Source organism: Calliopsis andreniformis, chromosome 6 (genome assembly GCF_051401765.1).
Source record: "Calliopsis andreniformis isolate RMS-2024a chromosome 6, iyCalAndr_principal, whole genome shotgun sequence".
NCBI lineage: Eukaryota > Metazoa > Arthropoda > Insecta > Hymenoptera > Andrenidae > Calliopsis > Calliopsis andreniformis.
Genome location: NC_135067.1, coordinates 19,001,599 through 19,026,270, shown reverse-complemented (window position 1 = coordinate 19,026,270; position 24,672 = coordinate 19,001,599). Strand labels below are relative to the sequence as shown.

Genomic DNA, 24,672 nt, shown 5'->3' with positions numbered 1-24,672 from the left:
ATCTATTAGAATCTCTAGAGAACCAGTAAAGGAGGCGAATAGTTGGAATAATTATAAGATCCAATAAATGTCTACTCGATTTCAATTTCTAAATTGGTCCTAAAGTAATTGAATAATAAACTACCTACCCAATTGAGTTTCCACAGACATCGACGAAAATTAAAGAGCAATTAAAGTCCCCCATTTGTAAGACACACTTTTATTAGAAAATCGATTCTAATTTAACAAAATAAAGAACTAAATGGAAAATGAATCTTAGGTCTCAGACTAATTGATTTATGGGAAGAGGAAGATTAGAATCTCTAGACTACTAAATGAGTAATTTTGCTGATAATGCACAAGCTGTTTTATACATAGACGTTGCAAAGCTCTTATCAAGAGAATGCCTAGTGACTAACACAATACATATTAGTAAAAAGCTATCATCCCTATTTACAAAAATTTCAACACAAAAAAATTGTAACTCCTCACGAATTCCAAAATGATGAAAACCCAAATCACAGAAAACCTCAAGAAACAAATCCCCAAAATCAGTGACCAAATTGAATCGAAAACAAACCTGAAGCCTGAGGCAATCGCCAACGATACACTTGACCACATGTGTTACCAAATCACCGCGGTGAAAGTCAGATGAGTCCACTCGCCTGGCCAACGATCCCTGCGGATGTCTGATCTCAGGTGAGAGAGTTCACGGCGAGGGACCGCCGATTGTTTCCGCGACACGTAGTCACAGTAACGCACGCGCCAGGCAGATGTACGGGCCACTTATGGTCTCGATGAGAAATCTGTGTTGCTCACGTTAAATGCCAGCAGCTGCGTGCACACGTGACATTCGTGGGAACACTGCGATGGGTCGTTTTCAGGGAATTCAGGGAAACGCGATTACCTAGAAGCCGAAATGTCAAGGGGCCAGACCTTCGGAAAATCGTTGCTGAAGGTATCGATAAAGCGAACTGGGCGGGCGCGTGTTTCACCCGTTTCTCTTCTCTCGCTGAACTTTCCACCGATCGCTTAACGAGCTTCGAGCGAAGCCCTCGCCAAATAAGGATTCCGTGCTGGTGGAATGGAATCGTTCGACGAAAGGCAACGAATAAGTCGCGATACGCGTCGAGCAATTGCACGTTTGCGCTCCGTTCGTTTATTCGTTTGTACCCCGCGGCCCTCCCGCGCTATCTGCGGCCTTTGCGTTTCGCTTCCGCCGAAAGAGGGGATTATTAGCATTTTGCTCGACGCTGCGTTCAATTGCTGTCCCAGATGAAACGCGCGGGATTAGCATAGAAGCGGCTAGTACGCGCGCTAGCTAAATACTCGCCTTTGTTGAGAGTCAAACGAAATGAGTATTACAAACAGTTACGTAAGACTGCACATGTGCAACGATACTTGTAGACGCAGATGCTCGAGCGTCGGAGAACCGGAATAACAATTTTTCCTTGTGACCATGCTTCTTTCAGTCCTCTGTTCTAAGTGAGGAAACCGAGACGTGGATTTTTGTTTTCTCAAATAATAAACAGACTTCTCTAATTATCTTTATTACACTAATTTCTTTTTAAAATTATTCTACCTATATTTTAAAGTACCCTATATCAAGAATACAGTAGGACTCTAAACTTGGTTAATCGTTCTATTCTATATAGAATATGAACTATGGGATATCTAATTTCTAAGGCAAGATGCCTTCGAAAACAAAAACCTGGCGAGATATTCACCCACTGGAGCTGTCTTCCACAGAAAGATTAATGATTCCATCTCGAGCGCTACCCTGTCGCGAGTAATTATGCCCTCAAGCGGCAGAATTCCGTCTATTCAGTCTCTCTATGCTTGTAAACACGTAGGAAGCCCTAGTTAAGTTGTGCGAGAGCTTTAACGTGAAAACGAAGCCCTGTTTTATCGCGACGAGATCTCGAAGGAAATGCACGTAAGGCAGCGAAGGCGCGCGACGCCTGAAAACGGGCTGAAGAGCTCTCGCCTGCCTCTCTGTGTGTCAAAACTGGTGCAATCAACTAGATGAACGTGTTTCGTTGTATACTGAGTTAATAACAAGCTTAGTATAAACGACGGATGCACGCTGACTTGAGACTAATCCTCGGATAATCGTTCGATGATTACGTTTCTAGTAATCCAGACCTCCGTGAACATTTATTACCGAGTAAGTGAGATCAAAGGAATGCGATTTGCTGATCGTACGTGCTTCGGGGTAAAACTGAATCATGGAGAAAAAAAGGAACGTGGATCGGTATCGTTCTGCTAACAGGTAGCCTTATATGTAGCGACAGAAAAGCAGATCTTGATAAACCGCGAGATCACATCACGAAGTGGCTGACGATGTATTCAAATGTGGTGTCTGTCATCATATTTAACAGACCTTACGATGCATCGAAGATTGCAAATAATCGGGGATTGGGAAGATGAAGAATCTGAAGACACCAAGTGTCAGTCGCAAAAAATAATATTCTTTGAAGAATTTAAAAATTTTTAAATATTTAAATTTTCAAACTTTCAAACTTTCAAACTTTCAAATTTTCAAATTTTCAAATTTTAAAACTTTCAAACTTTCAAATTTTAAAACGTGATTTGAATTTCAAGATAAAAAAAGTGGAGTTCAACACACGTCGTAGAAATTTGTATATGAATAGCTGAGAGTGTAGAATGGTCAATGTTCGACTCGTATGCCTCATTAAGAAGGGTCGTGTAACGTTCCGTATAGAGAGTATTAGTAGCTAGACACGTGTCTAATCTGTCGATCAAAGGCGAGAACACGTTCGCCCATTCGCGAGAACAAAGTTCTCTAACGAAACTTTAAATGACCCCTCGAACGAGTCCCTCATCAATGAATTCGCTTAACTTTAGAATGACACAAACTCCGATACTAAAAGCACGAAAGTCTCCTACCCTGAGCTCTTTCAAGTAGATTTCATAATTACTTTGGGATCTCTGTTTACTATAGCTTTTTGCTTACTTTGAGGAGTATTACGTACCTCTAGACTTTGATAAGTTTTTGCTTACTCTGTATGACGTACTAAAACTGTTCACTCTCTGAATATAATGTAGTTCGAGCAGATAATTTCTCGTTTATCTCGAACAGTAAAAGTTAATACTTTTAATAAACTACTAACTAAGTGAACTTATTTGAAACACTCTGTATGACCTACTGTATAGTCTTCAGAACATTCCATGCCTTAAATAAGAAAAGTCTCTTAAGTATACACCTTTTCACTCTGCAAGTATAATAAACTTGGCTGCACAATATTCTGAAACCTCCACCCACAATTCTGAGGCGCCCTGTATAGTACGCAGCAGCATCCAACTCCCTACACCGTTCCAAACGATAAAGTCATCCAGATACGCCATCTTTTAATTACCCAGTGCGCCGTATATCAAATGTTCAAAGAATTGCAAACGCAGCAATGATTTATCGAGAGTTGGAAGGACGGCAGCTACAAAGACCGCGTGTCTTATCGTCGAATTCCCACGTAGCCCGACGTCCACTTGTTGTTCGCGAGCGCGAGTATGCGCGCGCGGAATGTAAGCAACGATCGAATCACTAGTAAACACGAAGAAATAGCGGAACGCGATATGCAAATCGTGGCTGGACGTGGGTGTAGAGAGCTTGAGCAACCGGCAAAAACCCCTCGTTCACGACGAAACGTTCGTTTCGAAAACATCGCAGGTCTCCTATTAATTTCCTTATAGAAACACCGGCCGTGAGGCAAATATCCTCGTAGCCAACTGTGTCTCTGTACCTGAACTAAATTTTAATGTAACTGGTCTTCAGAAGACTGGGTTGGCCTTACATTTACTAAATGGTTCAGATATGGCCCTTCAAAGACCCTTGAGAACAAAAACTAATGTCATAAAGTGTACTCAGTGCCTGGGACGCCATAATTCAGGTATCGGGACAGTGTTAGGTTGTTCACTTCCTAGGATATTTGACATCTTTTATTGGAGCATTTACCTTACAGAACGAAGCGAAATCCGCTTTCACGATTATGAGGGATGCCTCGAAGTCCGAGGACCCTTTGTTCTGTAGAGAATTCAGAGAATTGTATGGTATTCAATACTCGGATGGATTTAATTTCCCGTCTAATGAGAGCACGCCCCATGATCCTTTCCGCAATATCGGAACGTCAAAGTCCATCGTTATCGTGGTACTTTTATCGTATATCCCCGCGACCCAGGCTGCAAGCCAGGTTATTGACTTCAGTGGCCATGCACCACGTGGAACCATGCGCATACACAGACTAACATGAAATAATTATTCTCAATAACCTATATATTGTCGCAATTTGTACGTGGATGCTGCAGTAATGAATGCATCATCGGACCAGTGAGTTGTGTCCGACTCGGCTTACATTGCGTTTCAGAACTGTTTATATTAGTGCACCTGATGGGTGGAATTCCTGAAGAGGAGTGAAAAGTTATGATGAAATATGTTTAATAATTCATAACCATTTGGGTTTATCCTACGTTCCAGCATTTGAAGTTGGTACTCTGAGATAAAAAAAACTTTGCGATACTTAGAGTTAATAACAGATGAAAATAAGAATTTGCGAAATAGTAGGAAGCTGATAGGTTTGAGAAGACATAAGTGTTTGGAGCGATTCTCTGGGTTACTGAAAACGTGATCAACCCAATCCACGGCAACATTAATTAATCATTCAATGTTTACTCTCCGAAGTTACTTCTTCAGATGTTACGACATTGACATTCACCACCGCTCTACATGCAGTTACGCAAAAAACAGTTGCCCCACGACCTCAGGAATTGAACAGCTTGCTGAAGACTAGAATCTATATTGAATAAAACCGTTTTCTCCCTCTGAACGAGTTCCATTAACCATTTTGCACCTGCAGTTATGAAACACCTCGTACGTCAACAAACCACGGCTACCGAATGGACATTGAATAACGAGATAAATCCAATAACAGCTGCCAATTAATTAACTGCACACGAATATCGATTGTCCCGTCTCCCCTTGGCAAACGTTAACGCTACCTAATGCATCACTCCCGTCAGATCGATCTCTGATGAAATCTGTTACGTTGCGGTCTACCTCTGTGACCCACGCTTTTCGTCCTTCGAAAAACATTTACATCGTCCCAATGACGATTCGAGAAAGTCACCTACGCATCGACGGTAGAATTCCAAATTCCACTAGCGTTTGTGTGGCGCCGCTATTAGCGTCCCGTGATCCCACTGTGCGATTCAAATTTACAATGCAAAATGGGTCGTTTCGCGTAAATCACCGCAAACTGCCCCAGGAGTCGACAATGCATCAGAAACAAAGTAGTATTTTTCATGTGCGCCAGTAACTATGAAGGTAGTCTAAGTCACTACTTTCAGGTAGTTGAATTACTCATTCACTTTATAACATGAATCAATGCAACACCAAATGACTGATAAATTCAACCCTTGTTACGTTTTTGACTTACAATACTTTCATAGCGACCAGCACATTCGTAAATAAAGCGCCGCGTAACAGAGCTTACCACACGAGTATCCCTCTATCGATCCTTTAAATATCGCGCCCCTTTAACTCCCTTTAAGAGTTCAGTATCCACATCTACGGGAATACCGGTTTTTAAGGGACAATGTCATTACCTCGTGGGACAGCTCTGGACCGGTTTTCGCGAGCGATCGAGCAAGGGAAGCCTGACTCACCGATCTGTCGATCCTCTGCGTCCCAGCTCCTCGACGTCCCCGTGGTCATCCTGGATCCTCGATCCTCGGGGCGCGCGATCACCGTGGCGCAGACAGAGCGGGGAGAAGAATCGGTGGGACGCGCGCGAGATCGGGAACGCGAATCCACGCGCTGGTCCCCGCACAGACTCGAAGAGGTGACTGGGAGATTCTGAGGACCGACGGTTCTGGTTCACGACTGGTTCTTCTCCTTCTCCTTCGGCCTCTGGCCCCTTCCATGCTCTGGCTGCGGCACCAAGGAAAAAGAGACGGATGTAGTTTACGATCCGGCGGGAGAGCGTGCGACGTTCGAAATAGAAAAACCGACCGAGGGAGAGAGAAGGAAGGAAGGGACGGGATGCTGGGGAGAGACGCCAGGCTACGACAGGTTGCTCCTTGCGAAGAACCACCCGAGGGTGAACGCCGGGCCCCACCGAGCGAAAAGAAGTCGATCAGGTAAGGGTCAGGGACGCAGTCGCGAGTTTGCTGACTGCCAGATGCTTGGGGTCTTGGGGAATTTTTCAGCAAAGATTTTGAGAAGACCTGAGGTTTGTGAGTAATGTAGTTTGTGATTTCTGAGAGCTCTTCACTCACTTTCGTTCTGATTTGGTAGAGAACTTGAAGACCTTAACTCCCTACTATTGTATAGAATTCAATTAAATTCTGAATTTGAATTAAAAGGCATATAAAAGAGGTAAAGTCTCTCAGGAGTACCTACTGCTATAGTAGGAGAGAGTTTGGAACTTGGGAACTTTACGAGAAGGGTAGAGAATTATCCAAAGTCCACTGATAAGAGCGATCTATCTTCTATTAAAAAAAAATTTACGATGTAATAAATGGAAGCTACAAAGGCGAACACTTTATCGACTGGTGCTAAACTGAGAATGGAATCTTCGAAGCATTTTAAGAGGAAGGAGTCTTGAACTGTAGCTAACTATGTCAATATTAACTTCAGCTTGATAAGACGATCTTAAAGGTGTGCCATTAACGAAGAACTAGTTTTTAAGGAAAAGATGTTCAAACGATTGCGTAAAACTGTGCAATTAGCAAGACTAACGCGTTTTTATCCTTTCTTATGTAACTGACTGTAAACGAGATATGAGATCACACTCGGCTAATTATCAGCCTGCTTTCACGTCGACTGTTTCGCGATCATCGCTATTTTACGTTTGAATTTCAAATAGAACATAAACTCGCGGCGGAAGTAGCGTGAGTTGAGTGGCGAGAGTGGCTCAAGGGAACTGGAAATTGTTTTAACCCCTTGTTTTACAACAGCGAGTCTTAAAAATAACTGTATTTTAAATACTGGAACAAGTGTTGCTATATCACTGAATGTAATGAAAAACAGGGAGTAATAAATCTAGTAAGTAATTAATATGCGCTCATTTTTTTGCCTCGACATAAATATGGCACAGGTAGGTTCCAAGAAAAATGCTAAGGCAAAGGGTTAAATGCAGACATACACGTGACACAGCAATATATTTACCTGGCCCCATTCAGCTGACAAATTCGTTCGATCTGCCTTTGAATATTGACAGAGGAAGAACGTGACAGGAAAGGAACAAACGTCGTCTTCTTCCTCCTCGAAGAAACTGGGCTATTCACTTCGCAAATCTTCTGCCCTGAATGGGGTCCCTTTGGGGGGAGGACCGATCCCCACCACCTGTTTTTGCAAAGATTAGTCCTCGACCATTTGTACCCTCCTAGCCAGGTAAAAGATCTGACCGATATGCCTGCGCTCGCGCTCTGGAATAGAAACAAGCATCATGGGACGTCTTAGTTCGTGCTGGAAGCATGCTTCAACGAAGGGTCGCTCTTTTTTACATCGAACTGAAAAAAGGAGCGGCTGGAAACATTATGCGCGAGTAACTTAATCCTCCAGTCGGTGGAGTGAGGTCAGAATGACCCAGGCTGCTCCTTCGAGGCGTTGTACATGGTTATTGCAGACCCCTACCTGGAACTTTGGCCACTCTGTCCTCCAGAGGATTGCGGAATTGGATGAAGCGTAGAGAAAGTTCAATTTTATCAAAGTTTAATGTACCAGCTGAGATAGACTTTTATGTAGAATATAGAATACAGAATATGTACTTTAAACGACCTCTGAACTTTTTTTAGTCCCTTGCTTAATGATTTTAAGTACCACAGTTCATTTCATGAGAAGAAGAAAATCTAAGCTAATTGGCTATTTCCATAATCTATAATTTTGTACTGGCTGGAAACGCATTTAGATATTTCTCTTTTCTACATTATTTTTAAGAACCTGCTCCAATATTTGGGACAAAGTTCTAACCAGTATTGTGATCTCTTTATTAAATGCCAAAGGGTTAAACTGACCCACAAATTGAGTCAAGAATCTGGTGAAACGGTAACATATTATCTCACCAGGATACGTTCGCCTTGAGAAATGAGGTTCTCTTGAATAGCAGGGTCGTTCATAAACCCGGGTCACGTTCATCGCGGTTGCGTATAGAATCAGATGAAACTGATAATCATAGACGGCATCTTTACGACAATTCCCCGAGACCGACTGCCAAAGTCAACAACGGCTGATAAAGTGATGGCACGTCGCGATGGCAATGACCTGGGGGCGAGCGTAGGCAACATCTCTCGATTAGGTCCAGCTGGTGCGCTCTCTCAGGGTAGTCAACAAATAGATTTCGCGGTTCCACCTCTCGTTCCGCGTCGCGTTACGACGGATGAGTCAAGCTCTCTCCACTTGAACTCGGATTCACCGGTCACTCTTCTATTTTAATAATTGCACCGTGTGCCCGCACCTCTAATTTTACCTCGGCCGCACTCGCGCGAACGCAACGGTTCGTTAATATTCGCTTTGTTGCGCAAAGAGCGGAGCGGAGTGTTCGCTGAGGTCGCTGGAAATTAGCGATGGGCATTCGACACTCTCTCTTAGAAACTCTTACCTAAGATTTTTAAGACTCCTAAGATTTCTAAGATGTCAAAGGTTTTTAAGATTTCTAAGGCTACTAGGATTTTTAAGATTTTCAAAATTTCTAATATTTCTAAGATTTCTAATACTTCTAGGATTTTAAAGATTTTTAAGATGTCTAAGATTTCCAAGATTTCTAAAATTACTAGGATTTCTAAGATTTCTGATTCAAAGCAAACACTAGCCCATCGCTACAGGAAACGTGAGAAGAGAAGCAGGATGGATTAGCCAAGTAGCTCGATTTCATTTGTCTCCTGTCGTTATCCATTCGGCCGAGTCGGGTCACCGCGAATTAAACGGTCTGCTTCCTCTTACCTATCCTGTTACTAAATCAGGACATAAATAAATGGTACCTGGTTTCCAAGGGTTTCCTGGTATACACTCGCTGCTTTTGATGTGAGGATTCTATGGGACGCATCGTGAAAGACGAACATGGCTTCAAGGGTCTATGTACTAAGGAGATGATGGTGCTACTGGATAATTTGGAGTGCTTGAGGTGGAAGAATTATGAATGTACATGGCTCTGGAAAATGAAACTAATATCGATATTTTTTAATAAATATTTGCACTAAGTAATGAGGGTATCTTTGAGGATGATAATTACCTGGAAATAAAATTTGTTTAATGAGTAATACCATTGAGTAACCATTCTTCTGTTTCCTGGAGTGTTCACAAAAAACCTCTTCTATCAAAACTCAAGTTTCTTAAGCTTCATAAACTCAAAGTAATTGCGAGACTAAAAACAACAAAAAATAGAAGGAATAAGTATTAACAGATAAATTTGGACTAAGTTCAACTTTTTCAAGCTCCTCACTAATCATGTTACTCCAATTTTAATGACAAACATCTAGCTCTCAACCTTCCCTCTCTCCCTTAAGCTTCAACAAGTAAGACTACCCTAAATGTAGCTAGCACCACGATAAGGATCGTGTTCTCGATCGAAACGATCGATGCGCGTAGATCGCGTTCACGCTCGCTTCCCGTGCTCCTCCCCAGCGCGATATCCGATGGAAAAAGCTGGAATTCCCAGTGGGTGGACCAGTTCTCCGTCCCCGAAGATCCGAGCAAGCTGTCCTTTCACGTTGCGCGCAAAACTCGTTCGTTCGCTGCGGGTTTCGCAGCTGCTTGATATCAGTCTTATCGAAAGGAACGTCGGACGTTGCTTTCAAGACTGAACGATGTCAAATAAAACGACACTCAAACAAAATTAGACACACGGATCTATCATAAATTAATCAACAGTAACATAAATCAACGTTAATTAGGAGTACAGAGTTGTCACCAATGTATACTTGAAATTACTTTTTTAACTTCACCTCGTCCTCACTTTATTCGTTTTTTCTATGAGTTTCTAATTGATTTCAAGTCGAGCTTATATCGAGACAAAATTGTAAACGCAAGTGAGTCCCTCACACGTTCTTACGTTAACTAACTGTAAATAATGATGATTGATAACGATCGAACTGGGAGGGAAACGCTCCATAATTTAAAGTTCTTTTATTTCCGAAGCTGTTATGCACATATAACGATCAACGGTGTAACAATACTGTCGCTGCTCGATTCGTAACCAAAACTCTCTCTCTCTGTCTCTCTTTCTCCCTCGCACACGTGTTCAACATTCTTCATCTTTCTCAATTAATAAGCAACATTCGTTTCCTCAATTCCTGCACGTTACATTTCCTGAACGCCTTGCACAGTTCAAAGCAGTCGATGGCCAGCTATCGTCTCCGACGTTACGTAACATATACACCAGTTGCTCGTTACACGTAATTTTGTAATCGAGCAACGAGTCCCGCGACGATACGTTCGCTGAGACCGCGTCGGTCTGGTCTGGCCAAGAAGAACGCTTGGTAATACTGCTTGGTTTGCCCTCGAATGAAACGTGGCCAGCGGAGATCTTACGCGTACGAACGCTAGCGAGTATGTTGTTAAACATTTATACAGTGACGTCGATGGGGGAGGTCCTCTCGACGCAGAGAACCGCGGCGTGCCTTCGCAAATTTTTTTTTAAATGGGAAAGTGTTTTTTTCTCCACTTCTGATATTTTAAAAATCAACTGGTGTGGCGGGTTATTGCACTCTTTGATATTTGGAACTATATTTAGCATTCTCGTGGTAGATACTTATAAAATGAGTTTACTATAAAAATGGTTACTATGGATGCTAAGGATTAGGTACTATTATTAAGAATATTTTAGTTGTACCGAAAAAATTGAGTGATAAAGCATTAATTTTTGTTTATGAAGCAATGGTCTAATTATTTACGCCACACCACCTGAAGATTAAGAATACCTTTTAGAGAATATTAATGTTTTGTCTGCATTTTACAATTTTTAGTGATAATATGTGTTTAGAGTAGTTGACGCGAAATATTAGAATATCGAAGATTTTAGACGAGATAAAATTTTGATATAGAAATTGTACTCTAGAGACGAAGAATTTCGGTTTCAGCTAAGAGTATGTCTTTCTTACTTCCTTTTCGCTTGGAGAAATGGACTAGGTATACACTGGCGAGCTAAAGTTCATGGGGTGAACCTTGGGTAGAGTGGAGTAAGGACTGATACTCCAGTAAACCATCTAAGAGATTAAGTTTTGATGAACGTAGAGTTCTTATAGGCAGGGTAGTCTTTACTGATAATATAGTGATAATAAATGATACGATTTTTGTGAATAAAGTATCGTTATGAACAGCTTTATGAGGACTAAAAATGAAGTGGCTATTATGCAATTATTATTACTCTCGTGAAACTTTCCTTCGCCAGTATATGAATTTTCACATATTTTACTGCAGAAAAGCTACAGTTTCTCTAATCCATATGAAACTCGAATTTCACAAAATGGACAATGAAAATTGACAGGATCAGTAGCCTGAAAGGTTGTGATCTATCGAAAATCTACACGCAGTAAGCATCGAACGCGTTTCGAAAGTGAAATTTGAGGACAATTACGAAGGGAGCCGCTAAGAGAAAGACGAAGAAAAAGACGACGCTCTTCACACCGTACGAACGTTTCCCGAAGGAGGTCTACTCTGAATTATTTATTACAGAGAGATGTCGTTTAGATACAAACATGCTAAATACCTGAGAGAAACGTGATCACGAGCGTGTGTCAGCACGCGCCGACCGGTTACGTTTAGATTACTTCCTCTTTTTACAAAGATACAGCACGCCAACGTTCACGGTTGGCCGATGATACCTCAACACGATAGAAATACCATTATTGATGAATGTTCTTATGAAATTAGAGCGGTGCGATCGCAAAGGTAAACACTCGGGGGATCCTCGAATACTTTCTCCCTTTTCATTAATGTAACAGGTTCTTGAAATGACATCGATTCGCACCGCTGGAAACCTACAATCACAGATGAGGCGTAAGAGTAGACTACCCCTTTATAAACTTTCATGATACAAGTCGATTGGCTTATGGATATAGAAATTGAGATTAAGTAGCTAACTTTAGGTAAACATAGTTAAAAAAATGTAGATACTTAGCATATAGCTGCGTCCCAGTGGTAAACATTTGTAAGTCTTATGGTGTGTTATAATCTGCTGGAATATCCCAGATGACACAGAAACACTAATAGACCTCTATAGCAGTGCTAATGAATCCCCTACTCGGGAATGGAATAATCTTCCCCTACTTTACTTCCTCCACAGTAGTTGTCACTGGTAAATACAACCTGAGAGAAACAGAACAACTAAAAAAATCTGATTCATCAGCAGCACTGCTTTAAAGGCCAAAAAATCAGTCCCAAAAATACAGTCAGATGATAAATCCACTCTGACACCTCATCTGTGGCATGATAAAGCACAAGTTTCGCCAGACAAATTCCCTTCCTATATACTATACAATTTTCCTCGATCTATGCGTATTACTCATGTAGATGAATAAAGATCCATAACTACGTCGATGTGAATGATCGTCGGGTCGAAGGAGACTATCTATACACTCATCCGTTTCGATGTGAGCTATTGTAACCAGAGTGACTATCGTTCTATACAATATCCGCGATCTGTGTCTTCTAGTCGATGAATAAAAAAATATGTATTAAATATCGCACGTACAGTGTCGCAGGGCGTGCACGCCGAAGGAGCGACACGCGCGGCGTTCAGCGCAAAATGCCTGGAAATCGCAATCGTACAAAGTTAGTCGCTGCTAAGGGAGTCGAAAAAGAGTGTCACGATGATTTATGCCGCTGGTTGCACGCGCGCGCGCGTTACACGGTGCACAGCTTATGAGTTAGGCTAATCGTAATTCTTTCCTCTTTCTCCCATCGCTGTCGCACGCGAGTTCGAGCGGGGAGGGGAAGCTGGCGACGAGAGGAGCGTGGCATGTCCGATTTCAAAAGGCGACTGACATGCACACACATGCACTATTTTAAGTGTACTTTCTAATTTTACATCCTGCTGGATCCTCTCGCTTCCTCCTCCCTCTCCCTTCTGCTCGTAAGAAAAGGCGCTTACCGGAGGATAATTGGCTTAAAAATAACCCTTGTCGAAGGTGACTGCGCGTAGGAAAACCTGCGACTGTGATCTTGGAACCGTCGCGCTGGATCCTTGAATGATCTTCGATAGCAGGGATTGACACGATGTTTTAAATCTGGCGCGCGTTGGCGATTAGATAGTCGTGAGTACGTGGTTGCCTATAGCTTAGGGCAGCATGCGCTGGGGACTGAATAGTTCTCATAATCAGTTTGAGAGGCCTCAGTTTAAATAGACCACAGTCTAATGTAGAACAGATACAGCCCCTTCATAAAATAAGAAGTCAGTACAAAGAGCAAGTAAAGTCATAGAGCAGGATTAAAGGAATTGTCATAGTATTGCAGTCTTTTATATGGCAAAGCTTGTTGCTAGCTTTCAGGGGCATGAGTCTCTACATTAAGAAGTTGCTCTTAAAACTGTGGCTTGCTTAATTTTCATTGTACTGCCTTAAAAATACAATAAAATACTGTTTAATTGCCAATGCGCCCCTGATCCTACCTTGCACAAATCAAACTTGTTACGAGAGGCAATTATTCACCCCAACTAGAGATAGTTAGTCTCCAGAGTCAGTCAACAGGATTTTCCATGTCCCAAACTACATGTATGCTGCTTAACGAAGACAGTATACTCGCGCTTCCCGTCCTAACTTTGATTTCAATGGCGCATCACGGAGAATTGACCATGGTCAACGGAATATCGCGATTGCATTACGAGAGCGTCGTATCAGCCTCGATGCAAGGCCTTTCAATCGGCCCGCTTAATTATGCGCCTCGGAAATTCGATTTTAAACGTGCCAGAAACCCAGCGCGCTTCGAGTAACTATGTTTACAAGGGGTGGACACCCCCAAGCACGCATCGATGCGTCGCGCGCGGTGCAACGATACCGTGCTATGTAAGAATCCTATGTACAATACGAAAAGCATACAATTACAAACGAGAGAATCGAGGAAAAAGGCAGTCAAACGAAATTCGAAGCGTAGCACTCGATGGTTTGTCCCATCTTCCTGTCCTTTCTCTCTTTTTAGACAATGATATGTGGAGAATTGATGATACAAGCGATAAATTTGAGCTACTACTGTTACAATATCGTCGTGCCCTTTGCTACTCGAATTCTTTTGCTTAACGCATTGCGGACCGAACTTAAGATATCTTCCTCTCGTTTTATCGATTGAGAGGCTGCCTTCGAGATAACTTGTCCTTGATTCCTTAGGTGAGAGATGGGTTATGGAATTTGCTTACTGGGTCGTATACTTTTGGCAGATCTTTACTAAAGTTTCTGGAAGATGAATGAGACCTGAATCTCATGGAAATGAAAAGGGATTAATTACAGAAACAAGGTTCCTGGAAACGGAGTGGTTCGCAATGTGTTAATACTACTTTTGAGACTTCTGAGTATAAATACTGTCCTTCTAGAATTTGGTCACAGTGCAGTCTTGTGGTAATCGAATATAGTTTGGGGATTGTAACGTAGGAGTCTATGAATTCTCTAACTGGCCAACAGCGCATAATCCGTAACAATGCCCAACGCAGTTTAACTTCGGTGATCTGACGGGAACCGGTGCTTTCTGCGTGGTTCACAGCCGTTGACCCGTTTCAACATCTGGGCAGACTTGTCGTGGGTGGGAGAAAGTTACCGACATATTTACGACATGTCCAAATGATATATAATCAAGTGTGCTGAATTCAAAATATATCTAATAGAAGCTATATAAATTACCATACGTAGTGGGAGTAGCTATTCAGAGCAACCTTGAGCAGCCAATATCATCCACCTTAAGGATTTCACTAGTGATCTAAGAACATGCTAAATAATTCCTGTCCTTAGATCCTGAGTGAAAGTTTACATCAAGTGATAAAAGTATTCTTCCAGAAGGACATGATTTACACCCACCAGTCTCGAATATTATCAATTTACAATATTCCTAACAACACCGTCTACCTATCCATAGCTCAACACTTATGGTTGGAAGGTGAGACAGACGGACAGAATGAACAAAATCAGCTTACAAATAAATATAAAACATATATTTAAATTAAATGCCACAAAAAGTATCTTGTCTTGCGTCGTTAAACGAAGTCAGGGCTCTCTAGTTTCATTCTCCTCCACGTGAAATTACAGTGCCTGAGACGTCGAACCAACGAACCGTACGAATGAACGAACGACATGCATCGGTGCTAGTTTATGTACGCAGGAAACTACGGAAAGGAGCATCGCACCGTTTCCGTCACTGAACCGGAAGCTGAACAGTTCTAATCACCTAATTTTCCCGTAAGGAGACGAAAACTGCGAGAAAACGTACGATCTCCTTTTCATATCGTTCCTAAGCATACTCAGTCTTATGCGGTTCACGAGAAGTCTGGCGCACCACAGTTTCACGTGGGTTCGTTAACGATCTAATGAAAACAAAAGGGAATACTACCGCGGTGTCCTGTGTTCACGGACGATTTCGTCAACCGAACGAAAAGGGAGATCGTCGAAGAAAAATAAAAGTGGTATCAAATGGAGACGCGAAACGTTTTCAAACGAAACTGCTATCCCCCTCAAACGCGTACAATCTTATGTACAATTAATGAAATTATTGCTGCTCTTGATCGTGAACTACCTATTATTGCTTTGAAAGATTAAAAAAGTGTTTCTCTGCCACGGCCACGCGAACACTAGGTTTTCGAAGGATAGCTGCGATCGAAGTGACTCTACTATCTTTGTCAGTCGATCGTTCTCAATGGCAAGAGCCTATCAGCAACTCGTCAGTTGATGGATTAGCTCTTTTCGCGGCTTCTATTTGTCACATAGTCGTCGTCCACATCGCACGATGTTACAGTCCTCTCGACCGCTCGAAACTCGCTGGTACATTATGTAGCTCTCGCAGCGAAACAACCATCGATCGATGAACACTATTAACGCGCGTGTGGTACATACAGGCACAGTACTAAAAAAGATCATACGTGTTTCGCGCATGCACGCAGCATTTCGTGCGCGGCGGCATGCACACACCAGGGCACTTGTTATGTACAGTTCAGATTATACGCGCACGCTATACGGTACACGTGTACGATAATGCGGCCTATGCAGCTCTCGAATACACACAGCGTGATTATACACTCGAAACGAGCGGCTAGAGCTTTTGACGCCTCCGATATTCTCATTATTCATTCCCCTTTAACTCCAACGCGTATATATATATATAATATATACCTATATAGAATTCATTGAGACACAATTGGAAGTAGTTGACTTTGGACCTGGTTCAAAACAGATAATCTCAGAGCAGTCTTAATAGATGTATAGCGTTAATATGGGTAATACATAGAGATTTCTATCGAGATAAAGCAATAAATGTATAAAAAATACAGTGGAACCTAGATTAAGTAACTTAACATTAAACTCAAACATGAACCACGTCTTGATGGTTAATTTTACTATTTACAGTAGAACTACTATTACATCATAGCTCAAGCCTCAATGGATATTACATTGGATTCTTATTATTCCACAGAATAATATAAATGCTAAATAAAAAAGACCGCGAATAATAAAAAACTGCGAGACCCGGTTAATCTAGATTCTAGTGTACTTCAAAAATTTCTAAACTAAAGATTTGAATATTCAAAAATTTGAAAATTTGGAACGAAAATGATATCGGAGTACCCGAGAGACCCCACCTTGGTATGCTAAGAGTCAAATGTGGTGCCACTACCAAACCTAAAAAGTGTTCTACTTTGCGATATCATTCCGAGTCCAAACTCATCTGCCCCCAACTGCACCGTAGGTACGCGGGTAATTACTTACGCGAATGTCTATGTACAAATTATATCACGATGTTCAGGTAGCCGAGAAGATCAGTAACGACGCCTGAGAACGATCTGTCGACGTCGGTCCACATCTGCGTCAAGGCTGGTCTTCGTTCTCCCATTGCTCAGTCGAAAATGCTAATTATTGCTGTCTTTGCTCGCGACGTCGCGACGCTTGACCGATGGACCGGCGCTCGAAACGGTTTCTCTGAGTTTCTATGATCCTACGTTTATCTTTAAGGCGAGATTAATGGCTATATTTGTAAGGCGAAGAAGTCGTTTATACCGGTCAATGAAAGCGAGGTGTGCGTGCGTTGCACACGATGACTCAAGCGCCCCATCGATCACTCGTCTCGTTCGATGTTTAATCCTCTATCGGATGCTGGACCAACACGACGCGGCGTTCTCGTCAGAAGATAGCAATCATAATTATCATACTGCGCAGAAACAAAAGCTCCGACGGTCCTTTCGTCGGCGACGTATTCTCCTCCCTTTCTCGAAACTAATTTTTTTCTTATTTTTTCCTAGCGTTTTCTATGTTCTGCCTTTTCTGTCGCTACGTAAATCGACGAAACGAAACGATTCGCGTGTTGGCGCTGACGCGAGAAGCGAAAACTCAACGATATACTCTGAACGCTACAAACACGATATACACAGCGATTTCGTATTCTCCTACGCAGGGGGGAGAGGGGACGAAAACTGCAGTCAAACTAAGCGCAAGTGATACCTCTTTCATTTCATTCTCTCTTTCTATAGTCCTCCTCGTAAATCACAGCGGCGATTCATTTTTTTTAGGATCAATAGGATCCCGTCTTTTTTTTCTCTCTTTTTTTTTCATAGTTTCTCTTCCGCGGCCGCCCACACTTTCATTGGCGTATGCGCAACGATTTAGAATTATTTCCGCTAATCGTTAATTAGTTAAATATCACAATCTATGATAAGTCCATTATACAAGTAGATGTATGCCACCTGTCGCGCGCCGCTGATAAAACCGACGGGGCGCGACACGAAATATAGAACCGACACACTTACAAAAATAAATAATCGTCTGATGGTGGTGTGCTACCCCTACTATATAATATCGGGACAATTATGGCTCGCTAGGGTCGTCCCCAGCCTCACGACCAACAAACTCTCGAATTTCGATCCGTCGCCTCACTAACAATGCCTCGTTGGCTCGAGAGTGCCGGGGGGTGCGCTACGAACGCCTAAAGTTCACCGAAACGGAACACGATTTCTAAAAACAGAAAAAAAAATACGCGAACGGTAAACTAAATCGATCGACGTGGCATTAAAAATTAATTACTAAACATCGTACCTAATTGATTATACAGTTGTACGCGCGAAAACAGAAGCGGAGGAAGTTGGAGAACGAAACTTCGGTAGAAACGATGACGGTACCGTACTGAGGTCGCTGGGGCGTATTTATATGTATTATTATTATATATATATGTATACGTAAAAATGTTGAAGAGATCGTGATCGATAAAAAAAATATATATATGTATACTATGGTATATGTATGTACAGGTGAGACCCACCGCGGACCGGAATCATGGAAAATAACGTTCAAGTTTCTGCGCGTGAGACCTCTTCTTCCTCTTTTTTATCGTCCACCGTTCCGCGTTGCTAAACTATCCTCGGATTCTATTTACAAGACGACTGCGTACGATCTCTGGTATATTTACAAAATTCGTGGCTTTGCAAAATGCGTGTCACACGGTGGCTTCGATACAGACTCTACTTATCTATTACCGTTATATGTCCGTTAGTGCTCTGTACACGAGTTTGTCGAATGGTCGCTAACTATTCCGCAAGTAACTATCCCTCATCCTTTGCACACTGAACGTGTCCCAAATTTGATGTTACCTATCAGAGGCTTGTCAATTCCACACGAACAGATTTTTTTTTTTAAATAAAACCTATCTTCAATACTCGTCAGCAGATATCAGTGAAACTACGCGTCACTGCACTGAGATTTGCTGTGATTTGGTACAAAAACACTCGTAGATTTGGAGTAGATTGTATATCAGTCAGATTGCACTATTTACTACTGACGTAATACTCTAAAAGGGCTGGCATTACTATTGTCGCATTATTGGAGATGTGACGGTGAAACGGAGGCATTGATTCGAGATGCTGATTAAATGATATTTTTTTTCACGATCTGGACGTAGACTACCGAGACGAGGAATGTTTTCTAATGTATTACGGGCTCGGTAGGTCACGTCGATTTTGCGAACCGCGCGAATTCCGTAAAAATCTTTAGACGTCGATTTTCATAACATTTACTCGAAAACGTAAATAAAAAGAATATACTAAAATTGTTCTACTCTCTGAAACCCCCTTTTTCTAAACTAGCCGCCATGGACCATTCCTGACCCTATACAGGGCCACCCCAAAAACGAGGGATGATCCATAGCGCTTCTGAATACTCTTGTCTCCAAGTAATCACGATTCTACATACGCGACACGTAGAAGAACAAAACAAAGATACCTGTTCCGATCTGTTCCAGCGCAGAGGCATGCAAAGGACGAACTCTCAATTCCGCAGGACATTGCTCGCGCGCATGCTCACACCGACTTCACCGTACAAGACTTGCCCCTTCTCGACAGGCTTCAGACCTAGCTGATCGACGGCGGCGACCATGAGAAAGAGGATCTCGAAAGGAACAGGAGGTAGAGAAACGCCCAGGGCGCACGGTCCTCAGCCTGGAGTGGGTGGGGTCTTATGTCAGTGAATATTAAAGTTGTACTGCTTACGGCTGGACGAAATACGAAGCCACCGGCTGACCGCCAGTGGCTCCGGGTGACAGTTCGACCAGGATATGTCCCCGAAATGGGGGTAAGGCGACGAGGTGGTCGTCGCCTCGACCTGTATCGCCGTGGACAGGTCCTGCTGGTAGTCGTGCTTGGTCCTCTTCGACGGTCGCTGCGCCACGGGGCTGGTCGAGTGCTGCGACACGTGGTTCTTTATCAGTCTCTTCCCGTTGATCTGGGTGGCGTGCTGCTGCTCCAGCTGCTCCAGTTGCTCCAGCTGCTCTATCGGCTCGAATATCAAACTTGGCATAGAGGCTTGTACCTGGTAGCTTCTGGATATAGGAGAATGGGCGATATTGTTGGAGCGCGGTAGCTGCACGACCAGCTGGGACTTGTCCTTGTAGACGGGCGAGTAGATGGTCATGGCTGCTTCTGGGTCGATGTCGACCGGGGTCTCAGCTTCGAGGACGGTCGTAACCAGCGATGGCTGAGTACAGGTGACTGGCAGTGTTGCTGGAACAACCGGTAACGCAGGGGATGTTGTGCTAGGTATCAGGGTGGCGACCGAAGACGACGACGACTCCTCGTTGTTCGCTGGCAGAGGCGAGAGGGAGGGCAGTACCACGGATATCGGCGCCATCATCGACCCTGGCTGCGACGTCGAACCGGTCGAGTTCACTATCGACGACTCCAGGCTCCTCAGCTCCTCATTGGCGAAGTCCTCTTCGAGCTTGGTCTAAAAAAGAGAAGCGTTGGCGACTCGCAATAAGAATCGTAAGGCCCTTACGAGGTGTTGGCGTTTAAGTGCCCAAAAGAAACCATGCCTTACAGGTTTAGTGGAGCCATGCGGGGCCAGACACCGATAAAGCAAATCAACAGCCTGCAATAACAAAAACAGAATACAGGTATCAACCGACACCCTCGTTGCGGGCTACCGTCGCAGCTGACTCGTCTGGGTCGATCGATCCATGTTCGTCAGCGACGTTTTACTCAATTTTTTTTTCTCGCTCTCTCACTCTCTCTTTCGTTCATTCTCTTAGACTTTCTTTAATCTCTCTAGCCTCGGTATGTTCCGTCTGGTGCGTCTTAAGAGATTTACGAAAACGACGAGTCGCGGGTATCGACTGATACCTGTCTGAGGAACTTCAACGATGTAGGGGACTAAATTTTGACTAACGAGCTGTAGAATTGCTTTGCTCTCGTTCTTGGAAATCTAATTTCTGCTAAGCTGCATCCCGCAGATCGATTCGATATTTCAGTTAAACAATGTGATAGATGTACTCAACTCGTAAAGGCAATTAATTCTCACAACCCCTCAAAGATTCGTATATTTCTTAAGGACGCTACGGAATTTTATTCCAAATAACGTACACTTAATTCTCAAGACTCTATTTTCAAATCTTCTTAATGCTTTCTTAAAGTTCTGCAATATTTTTAACTACTCTAAAGTAATGGGTGAAGCGACCCAGACTTTTTCTAATTTTTCGAAGTCCTGAAGCTAATAGAGATTCGTCACTATTCTAAAAATTGTAAGCGATAATGATTTCTATGATATGTGATGATAACGATGAACGAATGATTTGATGCAAATGCAGAGCTCTTCCATGATAACTATTTCCAGTGGATGACGGAATAATGAACTGGAGGAAATCGGTAAAAATAAAAGCTATTCAACCAGAAATCAGATCGTGATCGTAAGATCGAACGAATACGAACACACAAATAAATGGCAAACAGCTACAAACGAAATCAAATTACATCAGTATTTCCAATTTTGCTATACTCCATCACTAAACACCGAGAACTAAAAGTTTCAAAGTACACGCTACACATTACGAGTTCAAAATTACTAAACCATGCATAGACAATTCACAACTATCACAGAAACATACTACAAAAAATAAATAAATAACTCGCAATGTCTGACCACTGAACTACGCTCCTCATAAACTTCCAAAAAATATGCCTCGAAATACCTCGCTCTAGGGCAAAAAAACAAACTCGAAAAAAAAACTTCCATTTCCTCTGATAAACCAAAAATTGACACCTCACCTCGATCTACAATTAAAATTCGACCAATACAAACACTAAACAAAAAAAACAGGGGGTCTGCGAGAACCAAAAATATCACAAAATACTTTCATAAACCCGACCCAACCCAACCCAACCCAATCCTTTCCCAACCCCTTCCCAACATCGTAACCCAACATTTTCAGGTTCTCGCACCCTTCTAAAAACAACGTAATACCGCAAGATGAAAGATGATCAAACGATGATTCCTATCAGAATGCAACAGAGGCGACCGAAAATAAAAAGAAATGCATCAAAAGTGTCTCTTACCTTTGGCAGTGGGTATGTGTCTGGCAGCGATAAGACTGGCGGCGAGCTGGGTGCTTCCGTCTCGACAGCAAGGCCTGAGGTGTTCGGCGTCAGAGGATTCAGGGCGGAGTTGGCAGAGGACACGGTGACGGTGCCCGTGACGGTTACCTTCGTCGGCCTGTTCGGAATCTCCTTCGAGGCGCGGTGTTCCGCGAGGAGCTTGTCGAAGGTTTTGCTTCGGCCGAGAACCGTCCGACGCAACGAGACCGTGTGCGCCTTGCACGTGAGCGACCTGGTGCAGGGCTTGCCAGTTTCGTCGTTCCAGACCCCGCAATGCCGATCTGGATCGTACTCGCGGTCCTTGAGCAGCGATCGGTCCGTTTTGAGCCTCTTCCGACGAGGCTGACCCGCGGTCCCAGGACTTTTGACGGGGCTCGAGGCTGTCACCGATCCGCTCGAGTTCGTGTTCTGTACTGGCAACGACTCGAGGGGCGATCGCGGCGACGAGGTGATCGGTATCGACGGCGGCAAGCTCGCTGAGACGTTCGGCTGGTCCGTGGAACGTTTCACGTTCGTGTGATTCAGTTTATTCCCGGCTGTGATCTGAGGCGACGACGCGGTGGACGAGGACAACGACGACGACGATGACGATGACGATGACGATGACGACGACGAGGACGAGGACGAGGATGTTTGCGCCTTTTTCAGTTTCGATACTTTGCAATAGGGCGTTTTCACGGGAAGCTTTACGACCGGTGTGGAGGGTGGCGGAAAATTGACTGTGCCGGAGGGATGGCGACTTTCTGCGGCAGAAGTGCGATCAATGGTTATGCTTTGGTGCTGTAGGGACTGTTTTTGTGATGCTGACTTTCACTTTTTTTTGTTTTACAATTCTATTAACACATTATTGCTATTGGGTTGAATGATGTTTTAGCTTTAGGCAAATTTAGAATTTCAGTATTTTACAAGTTTCTTAGTCAAGTTTTTGAGATAAAGTTGTCACAAATTTATTTTTTATGATTTTGAATTGAAAACTGAGGGAACTGAAAATGTTATGATGGTAAAGATATTGAAGTGATTGTGATCTGTGATACTCCATGTAAATATCTGTTAGCGAAAAAATGTATATTTTTTTTCTGTCTTGTATAAGTATATTCTATATTTTAACTCTAGATTATCTACCAAAGATCAATGCTTACAGATGATGCAGTATATAAAGTGAGCTAACTCTAAATCAATGGATACTAATAGCTAAAGGATATTGTGAAATGATAATGAACATACCCATATGCTGAATGAGAGCTTGTGGTTTGACTATGGCGTGGCACGTTTCACACACTACCGTGTAAAAAGTATCTCGTTCAGGACAGAATCCATATAAATCAATATCTGAAATAAGAATAATTTTGTTAGAAAAGGGACATTATAAAATACCTGCTGCAAAATCATTCTCTACTATTGTAGATTATATTAGAAAATATAATTTACCTTCTGCCGAAAGACGTGTGACTGAGCTAGAGAGTTGTCCTTCTGTTTCATCATCGCCTGCAACAAATCAAACACTTGTATGTAATAACTGAAACATTCATCACTTAATATAAAAATATCTTAAATATATCTAAATTATTGTATAAACAGTATTATACAATCCTTATTTATCAACTATTCTGAAGCTAAATACTCAAAATAAAAAACTAAAAGAATCTCTCATGACTGACCCTGAACTTCACACTGAAGTTCAAGTTCATGAAACCTATGCTGCTAATTATCACCTTATCAAAGGTCACAATGGATCCTACACTACCTTCTACTCTCATATCACCTAAATCTTATCTTAAAACGACTATTCTCATTCATTCCCGTCAGTCGCAACGGCAGAATGTGAAATAAAAAACACAAACTTCTGGGTAAACAACTTTTATTATGTTTACATTTCGTACATGCAGAATCTTCCAATAGAATTACCTAAGAAAGCTAGAATAATATAGAAAGAAAGTTTTAGATATAAAAATAGAAATATACATTAACATTATCCCAGCAGAACTATGAAAAAGAGCATCGAATCAAAATAGTTTCGCGAGACTCATGCCAGACTTCTGCACGCCGAGGCCGAAAACGGTTCGACGCTCCGTGCGTATTTTCACGGTCGCTATCGCACGGAATTACATAATTGTCAGCGTGAAGGGCCCGTAAAAAGGCGCGCCGCGTCCTTTCCGATACGTCGTAAGGACGCGGATCACGGCGGACAATCGTTGCCGACAATTCGAAAATAAAAGCGTGTCGAGGGGGCCCTAACGTGCCGATGCCCGTCAAGCCCCGACGGACAAAGGAGCATCGAGGTTGAGGTTAGGTAGACGGTAGCTGGGACGCTCGTCGTTGTCGCTGCAGCGACAGCGAACGAACGAACGAGCTGTTCGATGAGATTCGGCTCACTTACTCAACGGCTTGTCTCGTCCGATTCTTTCGATCCAGCTGGACCAGGGCTGGCCGTGAAAGAATGTTGGGCTGTCACTTCCCGACATTGCCAGTGGCGCTCGCGTTGTGAATGAAACACGATGCGATTTCGCGTGTTGTCTATAGCGAGGCGAAAGTGTTTTGGGGCCGGGCCGCGTGGACTGTCAGGTACGACGGCAGCTCCGAGTCGCGTACAGTCTGCTGCCTTTCTCTCGACACGCCGACTCCTCGGATACATTTAGCTCTA

At 42.9% G+C, this 24,672-nt stretch overlaps 3 protein-coding genes across 4 annotated transcripts in view; all 3 read right to left on the bottom strand.

The window, feature by feature from the left end:
- Kank (KN motif and ankyrin repeat domain-containing protein 2 kank) overlaps positions 1-5,793 on the bottom strand; it is a 41,686-nt gene extending 35,893 nt beyond the window's left edge. For both annotated transcript variants that reach the window (XM_076380519.1, XM_076380520.1), the window contains exon 1: positions 5,659-5,793. The gene's annotated coding sequence lies outside the window, so the exon portion shown is untranslated. The remainder of the gene's footprint in view (positions 1-5,658) is intronic.
- On the bottom strand, positions 621-1,440 carry LOC143180155 (uncharacterized). The gene is made up of 5 exons (XM_076379688.1): positions 1,355-1,440; positions 1,309-1,312; positions 1,187-1,245; positions 887-1,128; positions 621-658 (listed from the first exon to the last, which is right to left on the bottom strand). Exons 1-5 carry the CDS (start codon positions 1,438-1,440, stop codon positions 627-629), a joined length of 423 nt encoding a protein of 140 aa, XP_076235803.1. The 3' UTR covers positions 621-626.
- A 13,833-nt stretch (positions 5,794-19,626) lies between the features above and the next one.
- Positions 19,627-24,637, bottom strand: LOC143180991 (ataxin-7-like protein 1). Its single transcript, XM_076381106.1, has 6 exons — positions 24,409-24,637; positions 23,460-23,516; positions 23,256-23,360; positions 21,993-22,774; positions 20,482-20,532; positions 19,627-20,388 (listed from the first exon to the last, which is right to left on the bottom strand). Exons 1-6 carry the CDS (start codon positions 24,491-24,493, stop codon positions 19,627-19,629), a joined length of 1,842 nt encoding a protein of 613 aa, XP_076237221.1. The 5' UTR covers positions 24,494-24,637.
- Between the last annotated feature and the right edge of the window lie 35 nt (positions 24,638-24,672).